General features: G+C 42.8%; 1 protein-coding gene and 1 non-coding gene across 9 annotated transcripts; both read right to left on the bottom strand.

Annotated features, from left to right (window-relative positions):
- Positions 1–10,650: 10,650 nt before the first annotated feature.
- Positions 10,651–16,154, bottom strand: LOC143102464 (eukaryotic translation initiation factor 4 gamma 2-like). 8 transcript variants are annotated; one of them, XR_012982594.1, is made up of 6 exons: positions 15,852–16,154; positions 15,540–15,702; positions 14,084–14,245; positions 13,689–13,806; positions 12,447–13,411; positions 10,651–11,632 (listed from the first exon to the last, which is right to left on the bottom strand). XR_012982594.1 is itself a non-coding variant. In XM_076266071.1 (5 exons), the coding sequence occupies exons 1-5, from the start codon at positions 15,965–15,967 to the stop codon at positions 13,125–13,127; spliced, it is 843 nt and encodes a 280-aa protein (XP_076122186.1). In that variant the 5' UTR covers positions 15,968–16,154; the 3' UTR covers positions 10,651–13,124. The 8 variants fall into 8 exon arrangements, 5 of the variants coding, with proteins under 5 accessions (XP_076122186.1, XP_076122194.1, XP_076122213.1 ...); XR_012982593.1 differs by having other exon boundaries at positions 12,334–13,411; XR_012982592.1 differs by having other exon boundaries at positions 10,651–10,825; positions 11,111–13,411.
- Positions 13,911–14,090, bottom strand: LOC143110410 (small nucleolar RNA SNORD97). The gene has a single exon (XR_012984148.1). It is a non-coding gene; the product is annotated as a small nucleolar RNA SNORD97 (small nucleolar RNA).
- Positions 16,155–16,173: the final 19 nt, after the last annotated feature.

The raw sequence follows: 16,173 nt of genomic DNA on the forward strand, positions 1-16,173 counted from the left end.
TTAGAGAAGTGGCCCTCAACTGATGACACAACAGCCTCTGAGCGAGTGAAAACAGGAAGCAGAGGATGTGCTGTGCTAAAGCCTTTGACAAGAGAGCACAGCCTCTCCAGCCAATGATTAGAGTCAGAATGTGAACAGAGTAAAGAGCAATTACATACAAACTCTCACTGTGTATGAATGAGGAAGGATGAGGGCATGGTACCCACATAATATGATATTATCAGTAACTTAGATATGATATTATTAGATATTATCAGTAACTTGATTACGTCAAGCATGGTTATCTTGAATTGAACTATGTTGAAATGTGTTTTAATTCGATACATGTTATGAATGTCCCTCACCTGTTCTGATTTCCAAGACCCATCTTTTTCTTTATACTGTTTATATCAATGAGGATGATATACATTGAGTTCCTACATGAGTACATCTTCCATGATGATTACAGCTACTGTGTATTGCCTATGAAAATATTAAAAAGCACACTGCATTATCTGTTACTATTATGCAAATATTACATTCTACATTTGTACAGACCAATCTGAAAACACAGTCATTTCTAATTTCATAGGAAATTACATGAATAGGTTAAACACTTTATCGTAGCAGTAATTCTGCCACTGGCACTATTGCCATGGCTTGGTCAGGAAATGTCGTGTTTCTGAGCTTCACTGTACTCTGTGTGGGAGCATTATACCCCCACCTTAGTCAGCATATACAGGCAGAAATATTTTGGAGTGCAGAATTGGGCACTGGGAGACTATTGGTGGAAATCACCCCTGCCATAGTGGCCTTCACATCCCTTTTTTTCTTTCCTCCCTTCATCTTCACATGACACTTCTAATCTCCTCTTTTTTCCCTTCATCAGCTTCCACTCCAACTTTCACCTTCGGAAGCCCCTGTGACCACTCTCTTCCTGCCCCTGTTCCATAATAAACAATTGACATGGAATGTTCAACAGGCCAAAACAATCACAAAAATGTCATCACATCAATGTCTTTATTGTATTACAGTAATATCCTACCATTCTACAACCCCAATTTCAAAAAAGTTGGGACGCTGTGTAAAATGTGAATAAAAACAGTATGCTATGATTTAAAAATCATGTTAGCCCTTACTGATTCCTGAGATAAGAGACAAAACCACTTTTTAAATCTTCAATTTTTTTAAAAATACTACTTCAAAATGGTTTTATATTAAAACACTTTTTATGAAAACTGACATTTAGTCACTTCATAATTTGATTTGGTCAACTCTGTCAGACACATGTAAAGGTATTTTATTTTAATTTGATCAATTCAACAAGAGTGTAAAGTTATTAAGTGTTTAATGTTGTCCCCTATAAATCCATTCCGTATTTTGTAATGATTTTACACTATTTTGGAAAACCCCATTTTGAAATACATTCATTTGTATTCATCTATGATATTAAGCATATAAATTCAGTGTTCTTATGCAAATAAGACATCATTGTGTGTAGCCTAGTTCAAATGGTGTTTTACTATATTTAAGTGTAGAGGTGTACGCACATCTAAATAAATTTTACAGGTGCTGGATATTGGGAATACTACGTTGAACACAAGAAGAGATATCCGCACAGGTGTCACACCTGACGAAGACCTGAGTGGTCGAAACATTGTGTATCATCATCCACCATTAAATTGGGAGCTTTAGACACAGTGTGCGGATATCTCTTCTTATGTTTTACTATAGCCTATTTACACAATAAATTGAACAGAAAGTAACAGATTTTGTACAAAAAGGACAAAAGCCCGACTGATAAATCTGTTTGCCGATATGAGATATTTGTCAAACTATCAGTACCGGCATTTATAAATATAATTATACCGATAATTATTTTTTAAAATAAGTAGCCTAAAGGAAAGCCAAATAGTGATCCCAATCTAAAATTGTTTTTCCAGCTTAACAATAAACAGTTTTTCCAACAGTAAAATATAATAATATTAGCATTGGTTGAGTCGGGTAGGCTAACTTGATTGTTGATGTATTTGTGAAACATTAACGCGGTTATACTGAACAACTAAAAAAACAGCACTATAATTTTGACTGTCATTTCATACAATTTCTGACCATGCTAAGGTAGTTAGCCACAACGATAGCTTTAGCTAATAGCCAGTTACTAATAGCCTGTTCTCTAGCTGAGCTGGGTTGCGGTTGCAGCATCCTTTGAGCTTTGCCTGAGGCACAGATATGATCCTGTTATTGTAACATGTGGTCACCCTATTTCTGCTACTATATATAGTACACATGTAGCCTCCACTTCCTTTTTAAACACCAATTATGACTATCAACTGGTCTTTTCAATGTTCTGCACAGAAGCGCTCGCATCCCTTCTATTCTCTTGCTAGTTTGCGGTTGTAGCGGGCATGGTCCAATCCTGAGAGACCTGAAAGACTTGATGCTAATATTCATAATAATTATTTAATAATTTATTGTATAAGAGCCTTTCATTAGGGCCCCAGATAGTTAGGCCTATTTAAACACAATATCCCACCTTGATCAAAACTTTTTAATATGCTAATATCAGAACACATTTTTACATTGTTTTTGTTAAAAATGAATATTGGCCGATTTATCATTTATTGGTTTTTGAAATCATCAAATATCAAAATCAGCAGTCTTTAAAATCACATATCGGTCGTGCTCTTATCTTACGGTGTTAACAAACAACTGTGAAGATCGACAAGTCCAAACTCACTGGTAAATTTAAGGCCTGGCTGTACCAGCATGGCTTCCTGCCCAGGCTTCTTTAACTCTTCAACATCTATGAGTTCCCCATGACGGCCGTTGAGGGCATGGAGAGGAAGACCAACAAGCACCTGTGAAGGTGGTTGGGGATTCCTCCAAGCTTTCCCTCAGTGGGCCTCTACATTCGGTTAGGGCAACTGCAACTCCCCCTATCCTTCATTGTAGAGGAGTTTAAAGTGGCACAGTGTAGAGTCCTACTTAGTCTCAGACACTCCAAAGACGACCTGGTGAGGCAAGTGAGCCAAGTTATAACCAAGTCTGGACGCAAGTGGGCAGCCAGCACAGCTGTAGAGCAGGCGGTGAGTGCTCTCAAGCAGTGAGGCATCCTTGGAAGCTCCTGCGTCGGGCGGAGAGGACTCGGCTCTGCACATTTCCAGCAGTGGAGAAGCGCAGGTGTGAACAGCAGGCGGAAGATGGTTCAGGTTGAGGTGCGGGCCCGTGAGGAGGAGAGGCGGATGACAAGGGCAGTGGAATAAGGATCCAAATGGGACCTGCCCAAGCACAAGATCTCCTGGCAAGAGCTGTGGCAGCTTGACCCCTTCGGAATTTCCTTCCTCCTGTCCTGTGATCTGTCTATGGCACGTTCCTACATGTATGGGGGCTGAGAAAAGATCCTAACTGCAAGCTCTGTGGTCAAAAAGGGGTCACTGGCACATACTGTCAGGGTGTAAAACAGCTTTCACCCAAGGAGGGTATAGGTGGCATCATCACACGGCGTCACTGTCCCTTGCTGACATATTGGAGTGGGAGAAAATGCATGCAAGAGGCCTGCCAGTATGGGCTTAAAGAGGGTGATCACCTTCGTCAAGGAGGAAGCCAAGCCTTTTTCAACCAAGTCATCAAAACCCAACATCCTGCAAATTGCCAGGTCCTGGGAGATGAGGGTGGACGTGGGCAAAAGGCTGCAGTTCCTGGAGGTGGTGCACACGACCACCCAGACATTGTCCTGTGGTCAACTGAGGGCAAGAAAATAATCCTGGTTGAGCTGACGGTGCCTTGGGAGGACTGCAAGGACAAGGGATGGCAGGCATGGCTGTTCCAGGTGGATGTCGGCTGCAGACGTTTCCCCGCCAAATCAACCTAGCGGCTATTATCAGCTCTGGGCCTGGACGAAAACAAGCAGCGCGTCAGATGAGGGAGGAGGCACAACTTGCCTCTTGGTGGATATGGAGTAGGTGGGAGGAGGAAAGCTGGAAGCCAGGAACAGAGGGGCAGTGACCTGGCCATTACTACCGGCCCACCAACTGGAGAGTGTTGTGGTTGAGGGCCAAAATACTCAGTGAAGGCTGTGTAGCCTACCACCTGCATCTGCTCCTGGCTGAAGGCTATAGTTACTTACGTATAAGATAACTGAAGAATGCACCCCACTAGGTGTATGTACTTGTATGTCAAGTACTGTAGATGATGAGATCCACAGATTCTTTGAAATTTCATGTTAAAGAAACACTCTGCAAGATTTTCACCTTAAAGGTGCTCTAAGCAATGCTGAGTAACGTCACTTCTGTTGACTTTCAAACAAAACAGAGAGCTAGCTCGCTACTTTTCCCCCCTCCCTTCTGTGCTGCTCCCATGCAATTGAAACTCTCCTAAACGCGCATCTCTTCTGTGATTTGCAGTTTATTATGTTTTAGGTTTGTCCAGGTTGTTTTTGTTGCCGTTTTTGGAGCCCGGGCTGTCCACAGAGATCACGTTTTTTTACAGTGTATTCAGGACACAGACAGCTAGAGGTTGGTTAGGTGATGTTTGCAGTAAGTGACATAAAAAATGTTTTAGCTTAAAAAATGTGTGCCATCGCTTAGAGTACCTTTAATATAATTTGATGGTAAACAAACTTGTAAGGGAATCTTTCATAGCCATACAGGTCAGCCGTAGCAAGTCGCTAACGAGAAAACCAGCCATGCAACTTCAAGAATACCGGGCCCGAAGACATATCACATTACCTTGTCAGTAGATATAGCTTTGGAGAGTTTTTGCCTGTTGTTAATCCTTCACCTCCACAACAAAAGCATTTTCATTGTGTACAGGGGGAACAAGCCACGAGAAGTAGGCTATTTACAATGGCAGAGTAAAATTATTCTTGTATTGTTGCATTATTTGTCTACAAAGGTTTACACAGTGAAAAGGAGGTTGGAGAGGGAGGTGTAGGTGGCTGGCTTGATACCAGTGAAGGTGTCGGTGAGAACAGTTCAGTCCAGTCACTTTTCCTTTTTTATTGATGCTACATCCAGTATGGTTATGGTTGTGTGTGTATGACTGTCTGGATAGGAGCAGGAGTAGGTATGTGTGTGTGTGTGTGTGTGTGTGTGTGTGTGTGTGTGTTCTCTAAGAGGGAAAGGGATATGGGATACAATTAGCTCCATAATGCCACAATACAAGGACACAATTTAATTAAATAACAAACATTTACAGTACATTAGAACATAGAATGCAGGAAATAAGCTAAATAGTCCAAAGTAAATACATAATTTCTTCGCCCCATAATAAATAAACTAACAAATGCATATAAATAATCAAATGAATTAAAGTAACAACATTCATTGAAGTAAAACATGACTTATAGTTCAAAAAATGCACACAAGGCAGGACACGGCATTCGCAGCAGCAACGAACAAGGATTCCTCCATGTGGCTTGAACAAAAGGAAGAGCTGTGGGCACAGGTGTTGCCTAATAAAGTATGTGGCTGATTGGGCTAATTGGTTGGACCTGCAGTGGACTGAATGGGGAAATGAGTGTCAAAGGAAAAGGGGCGTGGCAATTGCTCTGCAAATGCAGCACAGAGCTGAAACTTCCAAACACACAGAGTGATGAATACCTCAATATCTTTACTTCTAAGAGACTCTACATCTCTGTGACGAATCTTTGATGCAGCCTGCTGCTTCCTGGTGGCTGCCACAAGATGATTGGTCACTGACAGTATAATTCAGGGTAATATGGATAAACTACATCTTGTGCAGGGTTAACCATATAAAACTAACAATATGAAACTATAGGCAATTGTAAAATTACATAAGCTTAATTTCGAATGGCTTAAGAACAGTAGACTGTTTAGAGGTGGATAAATGCAATTTAGAGGTGCATAAAGGTTTACATGTGTTAAGCCTCCACTACAGCCCTGTCTAGGATGCCCTTTTTATACCCAAGCATGGTGCCAGTTAACCTAATTAGTTGTGAAATATGCCTTTATCTTTTGGTGTCTTTAACATTACAAAACTTTTCCAGCCTTTTGTTGTCCCTGTCCCAACTTTTGTGAGACATGTTGCTGGCTGGCATTACATTTCAAAATGTGCTTATATTTCCCATGAAATAGTCAAATGTGTCATTTTTAACATTTTATATGTTGTCTATGTCCTTTCTGCTAAATATGGTTTACGATATCTATTTATTTGCATTTTACACAACATCCCAACTTTTTTGGAATTGGGGTTGTACCCTGGATACATAACAGACTGTAAATACATTACCTGGACTTGCCACACTGCACTTTTTACCCCCTTCTCTCTCAATCTATTTATTAAAATATTCTAAATCTTTCTTCTTTATACTAATGTAAGTGACACCTCTGCACAGGAAAATTGAGCAAATGCCATTTTGCTACATGTTTTACAAATTATGTAAATGACAAATTGCATCCTTGTATTGTATTGTACAGTGATTTATAAACAGTTTTAATATTCTACACCAGCTAATATTCTACCCAGCAAGCCACAGTGACCTTGAGGACCTCAACTATTCCAACCTTGAGATGAATTGTTATTGCCTCCTGCAAACATTTTGTTTTGCTCAAGAGGAAACAGTCCTCACCGTTCCTGCCTAATAAGTTCTTCCACTGACGTTGAAATGAGATTTGGGCCCTTGTCTAGTCTTCCTGCTCCTCTTGTTCCACAGCATTGTGTCAGGTAGGAAAGGGCCATAAACACAAGAATCCATGTACAGAGTCATATTCTCACACAAGCCTTCCCCAAGGAGCTGGCATACAGGTCACGTCAGAGAAAACATGACGGACCATGACTGCCTGAACAGCCCCTTGCATGTTCATGAAAAATACTCTTACAGCTGTAGGGTAGTGGTCGCTCTGTTTCTTAAAGGATTCTCTTTAGGTTTGCACTTAATACCATTTCATTTGGCTTGCGGTTTGTGTGTTCAGCGTCTGCTAGTGAGTTTCATCATTGTCTATTGGTGGATCCAAGGAAACAATGAGACTGCAGGCTCCCTAAACAAACCCCCGGACTGCTCCGCGCTGCTGAATCTTGTGCACAGAGAACACAAACAGCACATCTTGTCCTGAGATGACGGTATGGTCTCCATACCACTCCATTTCCTGGAAATCACAAGCTGCCATACTTCCTCACAGAGTTAGCTCTGATAATAAACTGATGAGTGGAGAAGAATGGAAAAGAGCTTCCTGGGACGAAACAATACAAATCTGGCTGTGTCAGTATACAATGGTATTTTACCCCATACCTCTGGCTGTAACAAATGCCGCCCTGGTATGTAATATGCTTTGCAATCACAACTTCACAGGACTAATTACAGACACAAAACAGTTGTTGTGGGAAAGGCAATAGTCGATGTATGCTGAATCAAATCGCTGCTAAGCAGGTGAAAACAATTCTTTCTATCCGAGTCGCGCATGTGGAACTTGTCCTATTTCAGCTGCTGAGCCTGAATAATGCATCCCTGCCTGCGTGGCTTGAGTTTCTGCGCAGGAAAAGGATCTGGTGCTTCTTCAGTTGTAGGCCACTGGCTGGGCCTAATTGGACACACTCCATTTCACCCCCCACCCTCCCAAACTCCATCTCTGTCCTGGTGAGTTGATTGAGGAAAAAACACATATTATGATCACCCTTGGGCCTGAGATAGCTGTGTTATCATCACCCTTGGGCCAGAGATAGCTGTGTTATTCATTGAGATGACCTTAACTGAGTGCCCAGAGTTCCCTCACAGAAAGGCTGGAGTTTACCCCAGGGAGTGAGTCACAGTGGTAAGAGGAGGTGGCGGTTCGGTGTAATTAGTTATGGTGGCTGACTGGATTGGTGAGGGACCGGCCACGCACCTTCCGGGCGTCGGGTTTCTCTACCCTGTGAAGCCAGATCACATTATCAAATGAATAATTGAGCACGTGGTGCTGGGGAGATCGTGTGCCCCTGCTCAGAGAACCTGAGGATCCAGACTGGAACTTTGGCACCTCTTCAGACGAGCCTTAGCAGGGGTGATAACCAGCGGAGCCAGCCAGCCAGCCAGCCAGCCAACCAGCCCCCAAACATGTCCCTGAGGGCCACCTCCCATGGAGACCTGCAGGCGCTCTCTCTGGGGAAAACCCCGGTCCTGGACGGGGGGCTGTACAAGTCCTTCTCCCTGAGCAGCAGCAACATGAATGGCAGTGGCGTGCGCTTCGGGAAGGACGGAGGGACGGAGGAGCTCATGTCCATCTCCAAGCCCTCTCTCACTAACCGCAGGCCTGTCCGCGCAGTCAGGCCGGTCAGCGCAGGGGGCACCTTCCTCCAGATCAACCACCTGCAGGGGGAACTGGTCAGAAAGAGAAAGGTAAGCACAAAATGGCACAAACCACCCGCACCTGCAATTTGTACATGTCTTGTTCAAAGAATAAATTCTCATAGGACTAATCTGGAGGGAAGACACTTTAACCATGCAGAGACATGAAAAACATGTGACACAAATGATGATGAGTTTGACTTTCCTAGTGATAATGTAGTCTACTATGCATTCTAGTATACCCATTATACATTCTGTATCCCATTCTGTTTTTCATCATATCATTTACAATGTATATCAAATTATGTGTTTGGACTTGTTGAACAAGTAGGAAATGTGGGTATGATGTTTCAGTGATAATGAACATGAGACCTGTGAAACAACACTGTACAGCGCAGGCAGGTCTCTGTGATGTTCTGACACATGACTGCATCTGACTCCTGTGCAGGAGTGTGAGGACCTGAGGAAGGAGAACAAGTACCTGTCCAATGAGATCTACATGGAGAGGATCATGATGAGGACAGAGAACGAGCTGACCATGAGGAACCTGCGCAACCTTAACCAGGAGCTACAGGCCCAGGTGAAAGAGGTAAGGCTTTGGTGGGGTGTCGGCATAGCAACCACTGCCCATGACATGGTTCATATGTTCTATGTTCCCACAGTCCATAATCTTCTTGGTGTTACATTCCCACAACGTAAAAACAACAACTATGGCGTTGGCTCTGATTTACATGCACTTGGCCAAATTCCAAAAAGATAGCAGACACAAAGAACAGTGTTGAGAGAATTTGTGCCTGAGGAAATCTTAAAACTCAGGCTCTAGCGGAGGGAACACAGGGCCTTGGGAGCATTCAAACATTGAATTGTGTGAACCTGGTGTGTGTGCCGATTCCCTCTGACAGCTGAAACAGAAGCTGCACCTGAGCCAGCAGAGGGCCACACTGTGCTCACGGGCAGCAGAGGACGCAGAGCTGAAGCGCGGAGAGGCAGAGAAGAGCCGGGCAGTGGCGGAGGCACGAGCCATGGACAGCCGTCAGGAGATGGACTTAGCACTGGACAACAGGGCCAAACTGAATGACGAAATGCAGCAGCTCAAAAAAGAGGCATGTCAAACATAGTCATGCTGACTTACACACATGCATATTACACAACGCAACTAACACACACACACACACACACACGACACATAGTACTGCATTACATAGTCAGGGGGTGAAATGATATGACTGATATTATTCTTGCAGTGAACAGACAAGGTTAAATCAGGACTCAACAATAAGTCAACTGATATAAATGTGTAATGATTCATATGATCAAAATTTGCACTAAATCTTTCATAGCACACAGATGTCCAGCTGTTGTTAGCCAAAGCAGAGAAGAACTACTTTGAAACAAAGCTGAAGCTGGACAGAGTATCCTCTGAGAAGCACGTTCTGCTGGAGGAGAACCGAGGACTGGAGGAGGAGAGGAACAATCTGCGGCATCGGCTGAAGGAACTCACAGAGGAGAATGTGAAGATCAAAGAGAAGTGAGATCACCTGTTATATTATCCAATCAAAAGTTTGTGTGTGTGTGTGTGTGTATGTATATAGTGTAGTGTATAGATATGTATGAGAAAATGTGTGTGTACGTGTGTTCCCTGAAGTTCTCTACTTGGTTTGGTTTGTGTTAGATATCTGCTGCCCCCCTCTGGCTAGTAGTGGTACAAGAAAAGGCCGTAGCCATGGAGTCAACTTTGGGGGGGCAACAAATGTGCACGACGGGTGAAATCAGTTCCTGCCATTCTATTATGTAAAAACTCACTAACACATGGGGTGATCGGTTTTCTTTTAAACAATAATGTCTAATAAGACTGTTTTTTCTCATTTGTATGTGCCATTATATGTTATGCCATTGAGGGTTGAAAAAATTACCACCATAACTACAATCATATGAACATAAATCTGTGCATTGGTATAGAAAATAAGTCCAGATATTGTGGTCAAAGTAGCAAATATTCAAAAACTTGTTTGTGCAACAACTGCATGTGCTGTCTGGGTATGCCTTTGTGCTCTGTGTGGCTATATTACCATGGTGATCATGCATGAGGGGAGGGGGGGGGGGGTGAGGGGGTTTGAATATTGTTTACATGATCACATAACATAGAAAATGATACAGCCTTATATACAATGTAATCTAGTTAACAATAGTCTATAGTAGCTACTTGTTAAGCAATACCCTAATTTATATCTTCATATGGGAGGGGGCAGGGCGGGGTGGGGTGTAATAATGTCCCCTTCAAAGTATGTATTCATAGTAAGTATTGTGATAACAGCTTTGGTACCTAACCTTAGACAACCTAAGACACCCTGAACATTCTGACAGTTGTGAAAAATTCAGGTCTGAAGGAAGCTTACAAATTATTTATTTCATGAACTAGAATTTTGTGCAGACTTGTTTCGTGTGGTTGTTTAAAGAGCAGACCTCTCTGCCTACTGAGATTTTTGCGGTACATATTCATTCAGAAGTATTTGACCTAGTTTCACATCACACAGCTCCAGCCAATTACAACCACACACGCTTCTGTGAAAACAAAACACACATAGACAAGAAATATGGGTCACTTTGCTACTACTGACCAAAAGTACCTTCAACATTCAACAAAGGTATAACAATGGACAATATGACAGCCTCTGTGTATTAATCATCTCATGTCTCAGCCTTCTGTATACTCATGTTCAGTGATGTAGTCTAGTTAGCTGTAGTGGATATACTGTGATGTAGTCTAGTTAATTGTAGGTATACTGTGATGTAGTCTTGTTAGCTGTAGCGGGTATACTGTGATCAACCCCAAATGTTAATACTTACAGTATCCTAGCCTATTTTAAGTGGGTATACTGAGATGGTGATGTCCTGCGTATCACGTAGACTACACCACTGCTCCAGTTTGGTCTGTTCTTATCTGGTCAGGCCACTGAATGTGCCTCTTGTCTCCTCATGTCTGTCTGTCTGTCTGAGTGTGTATGTCTGGTGTTCTCCTGTCTCCAGGGAGGTGAGCTCCAGACGCAGAGCTCTAGCTGCGGAGGAGCAGAGCGAGGGGTCCAGTAAAGCGCAGCAGGAGGCCGAGCAGGCCAGGCGGCTGGCAGAGAGAGAGCGGGACGAGCGCACCAGCGAGTGCCTGGGCTGGAGGGAGAAGCACCAGACGCTCGAGAACATCCTCAAGGCTCAGGAGGACCTCAAGGCCCAGCGCCGAAACAAAGCAGTGAGTCAGTGTACTGATGGTTGATGTGTCATGTCAGACCACCTGTGACTGGACAGCGTGGTATTTAATCCCAGGGTCCTAATCTTCGTGACCAGGGTGAGGGGGACTATGGTGTTGACATGTTGGTTCTGTGAATGAATTAGAAAGGGTTTTAAAAGAGCTTGGTGGGGATGAGCAAACCAAGCTCTTCACAAGCTTCTCAAAACTTCTCAAAAGGATTGTACAGAAAAATACATTTACAAAATATAACTATTTTTCTTTTCTTAGTGTCAGGCAAACATTAAGAGCTACGTCTTATGCATGACTGAAAGTGACCAGAGGGTTAAAATCCTGAAGAACTCAGATGGTGCCCCAAGGAACTTTACGGTAATTGTTATTCAATGGAAACATGGTTCAGGTGCATGAGTGCTTCTTACAACATCCAAGTATTAAGCTAGTAATTGCTCATGCAGAAGTTACTCATACCAAGCATTCCCCTGCTGTCTACAGGAAGGAGATCCTGTGTATATCTCCACGCCAGAACCAGCCAGTGATGACACAGAGACAAGCTCATCATCAAGGTACCGTCACCTTAGACTCATCCACATAAAAGGTTGTATTTTTAAAAAAGAATAAATTCATGAAATTAGGGTGCACAATTATCTATAGCCGGGGCAGTGGTAGTGCAGTGGCTGAGCTGGGCTAGCATGCTGCAGCCTGAATAGTTGTGGCTTCAATTCCCAGCTTCCACCGGTGTGCCCTTGAGCAAGGCACTTAACCCTGAGCTCCTCTAGGGACAACGGATAATAGCATCTGCTAAATGAATAAATGTAAAGGTATAGCAAACTACCTCTGATCATTAATCTAATTGAGTGGAACTGGTCTGATGTTCAGAACACCACAGAAGAGTGATGACTCATTTGCACCCCTCTGCCCCCAGGACCATGTTCAGAGTGTCTGCACCTCGGGTAGGGAGGGACTCTGGTCCCTCTTACTTCAGTGACCTTTCACCCATGGCAGCAGAAACTCCGGACCCATGGCCAGCTCGGAGGAGCAGGAAAGTGGTGGAATACTTCTGGATCCCCACGGATGAGGAATGACTTCATCAGGATTTGAATGGAGATGCTGGTTGAATCAGTGTAGTAGGCTCTACTCATGTGTAGATTCTCAAATGACTGCTGGAAAAAATAAGTGATCAAGTGTTTACCTTTAATGAGTTAAGCAACAGTGGTGCACAATTGAGCATTTTAAAACATCCTTACAGTTACATGATCTAAGCCATTTAGAGTTTTACAGAAGCAAAGCTGTGCTCACATCAGAGGAAGCCCCACTGATCGAGGACAATGCACCTTCTCCTTCACCGTTTTCAATCACTTGTCAATTACATTTCTTCTTGACAAGGGTAAAAGCCTTAAAAAAAGAAATCTCTCCAGATGTGCATGGAGGTAGAGTTCCGAACCAATTCATTATCTCAACATTTATTCACCAAATTAAAAAAAGGCAGGTTAAAATGCTTAGTTTTGCCCATTTTAATGTGAGGCAGCCCAAGGCTTTTTGCAGGATAGATCAGATTTTCTTTACTGCCATTATTTAAGAAAAGGAAAAACAAAATTGACAAAAAAAGAAACAAAATAGCAAAATTCAATACCTTACAAAATACTGAGTGGAGAAAGGAGTGGGCGTGCCAAGGAAAAAAAGAGGGACAGACACTGACGGCTTCATAGGCCAGTGTTGCACTTCACACAGTCGATGGACATCCCCCCCAAGAAGCACATGAGAGCTACTGCCCTGCAGGTCCTCCCTGGTGACTGGTGCACTGACCAGGGCATTGCAGATGACAGCAGTGAACGGGAGCACACCTCTTAAGTACAGATGAGTCAGAAGAGAAATAAAAGAAAGCCTAGGAACTGAAGAGGTAGAAACAGCATCTAAAAAAAAAAAAAATTACAAAAAAAAAAACTCAACTACAATAAACTTGCTGATGACCTTAAAGAGATTCTTTTGTAACTGACGGGCTTGATGGAGAGCAGCCAGGCTCATCATCCTCTTGATTTGATCAGTAATCCGGCTAACTCAGTTACACATTCAGGTAACAAATCAGGAGATCAAATGAGGTTCGTAGCACAGCAGGCACAGGTGGATAAACATGTGTAGCAGTCCCAATAAGGCCTGTACAAATACAATACAATACAATACAATACAAACCTGTCCAAGAGGAGGGGTCTGGGTGCGGGGTGGCTGTGCACTTGGTGGGGATCTGAGGCTGCAGCTTTGGCACTTGGTTTTTGTTAACGGGGAAGGAGTGTGCTGGTCTCAGACTGATCTATAGGGAGATGGGTGGGGAGGGGCAGGGAGGGGTGGGGGTCAGAAGGACACGTCAGCATCAGAGCAACAAAGTAGGAGAAAAGTCATATAAGGTTTAAAGTTGTGCCCTCATCTCTCATAATCGCAATCAGTGGACCTGCTGGCGGTCGTAGATGGAGAGACAGAGGAGAAAACAGATAGACATAGCAAAGGGGGAGACTAGCGAGAGAGAAGAAAAGCCAGAGAACAGACAGCAGGGGGGGATCCGTCAGAATAACGCGTCTTTTTATAATCACCGGGCACACTGCATGAGGCTGCTGTGTAGCGAATCCACCCGCTCGTACCTCATCTGCATTAAGCTGTCCTTTCTTGATAAACCTGGGAGGCATGTCCTTTGACTGGGCCTGCTGCTGGGATGGGTGGCTCTGGTTCTGATTGTGGAAATGCTGATTCTGTCCCTGTACAAAGAAAGGCCACAGAAATATTAACAACTGATTGCATAGATGGCTATAGATTATCTGTGAAGTCATGCCATATACAGGTTAGGGCTGTCAAACTTCCTCTATAATCCCATTCAAATTTCATTCATTATTATTTTTAATAATTGATTTATATTTGAATATTTAACCCATTTACTCCTAAAATGCCTACTAAAAACACCTATAGAATCCTATGGCATTCTAGACTAAATAACCTTATTTCCTGAGGGTTTTCTGAAAACATACTAAAAATTGTCAACGTCTACCAAAATTTAATATCTAAGCCTCTGTAGCACCTAGAAACATGAAATAAAAAGCATGCTGCGCTACGCAGCATCCAGCGGGAGGGTCAATGTTGCGCTACGCAGCATCCAGCGGGAGGGTCAATGTTGAGTCATGCAGCATCCAGCGCGAATTGCTCAAATTTGGCCTATTATTAATATTTACTATGCACCTCTACTGTATAAACGGGCTTATGCATTGCCAATGCCACCATCAATGCTGGGACAGTATGGATTTTTTCTTACGACGGTTGAAAAGCAATACCGCTTATACTGCTGATTTCGAGTGAGATTTCATTTTGGCCTTAGCCTACATTTTCTGCACATTACAACATATTTTAGGCTACTAGTTATTTTTCTGTTTTCTGATGGAAATCCAAAAACCTTCCACACATCACTTCTAAAATGGTCAGAAGTGATTATCTCCGTACGTGCCTTGTTTTCTGCCATTTCTAGATTGTGCATCAGACGTGACAAAACCGTTTCGTTATCACACATTCACTTAAGTTAGCCAACACATACACTACCCACAAAAAGTCAGGGATATTCGGCTTTTGGGTGAAATTTCAGGATAAAGTTCATAAACCTAAAAACCACTATAACCTTGACAGGTGAACTTAATGTGACCTTCTCTAAACTTTTGAGTGCGCACGTCCAACGTTTCAGTACTGAAACATTAAATTTCACCCGAAAGCCAGATATCCCTGACTTTTTGTGAGTAGTGTGTATAAAAAATTAAAAAAAAAAAAAAATCCCCCCAAAAACACACATTCGATTAGCAATTTCAACATTCGATTATTCGATTTATATTCAACTACCGAAATAGTTCCAACAGCCTACAGATATGATCTATACCTATTATTGTAACCCTGAGAGAATATTCTCTGTTCAATATCCTCATATTTATGTGCTTTATCTGCATTTTTGGAGACATCAGTTCATCAGATAACATTACACAAGATTTGAGATGGAGGTAAAAGGGGTCTTATTACATGGTTGGTTTTCATGAACGGTTTGACGCCCAAGTCAAACTGAGACTGTGGCTGAGGAGCCATGTGTCCACCGTGTCCATTGAAGAGCGGGTTGGAGCGATGGCGGCCCATTGTGGGTGAGAAGCGGTCCTGAATGACTCCGGAACCCGTCCCTATGCTACTGCTTAAACACAGGCACATACAGCCAATTAGCTGAGACATACAGCATGTTGCTTTGTGATCTTTAACACATAAGTAATTCCGCTTTTTGAGCCACTCACACGCTCGCCCCACCCACAAGTAACACTAAAATCAGTGACGGGGTCTACCCACCTGGCATTTGTCCGAAACATGTCAGCCAATCCCCCAAGAGTTTCTCTGTCCAGTTTCATCCTGGGTGTCATGAAAGGGCCATCCAGAAAGAAGTCAATTTTCATTCCCTGGGTCATGGGCGGAATGAAGACACCCAAATCCTGAGAAAGGGAAAAAAAAAAAAAAGGTCTGAGTTAACAGCCTGTTTAGCAATATTTTGTAGTAAAGTATTGCTTGCATTTCAAAACTTGTAACAATACAATACATTGACATGACAAAATGCTAATATATACAGTACAAATCACATTGATATGATATACAGCAAAGAAATATAAAATGCAAT

Source organism: Alosa pseudoharengus, unplaced genomic scaffold (genome assembly GCF_046254945.1).
Source record: "Alosa pseudoharengus isolate Yale_2024_CS ecotype anadromous, Long Island Sound unplaced genomic scaffold, YU_APseudo_1.1 YU_APseudo_1.1_scf_10, whole genome shotgun sequence".
Classification (NCBI taxonomy): Eukaryota; Metazoa; Chordata; class Actinopteri; order Clupeiformes; family Clupeidae; genus Alosa; species Alosa pseudoharengus.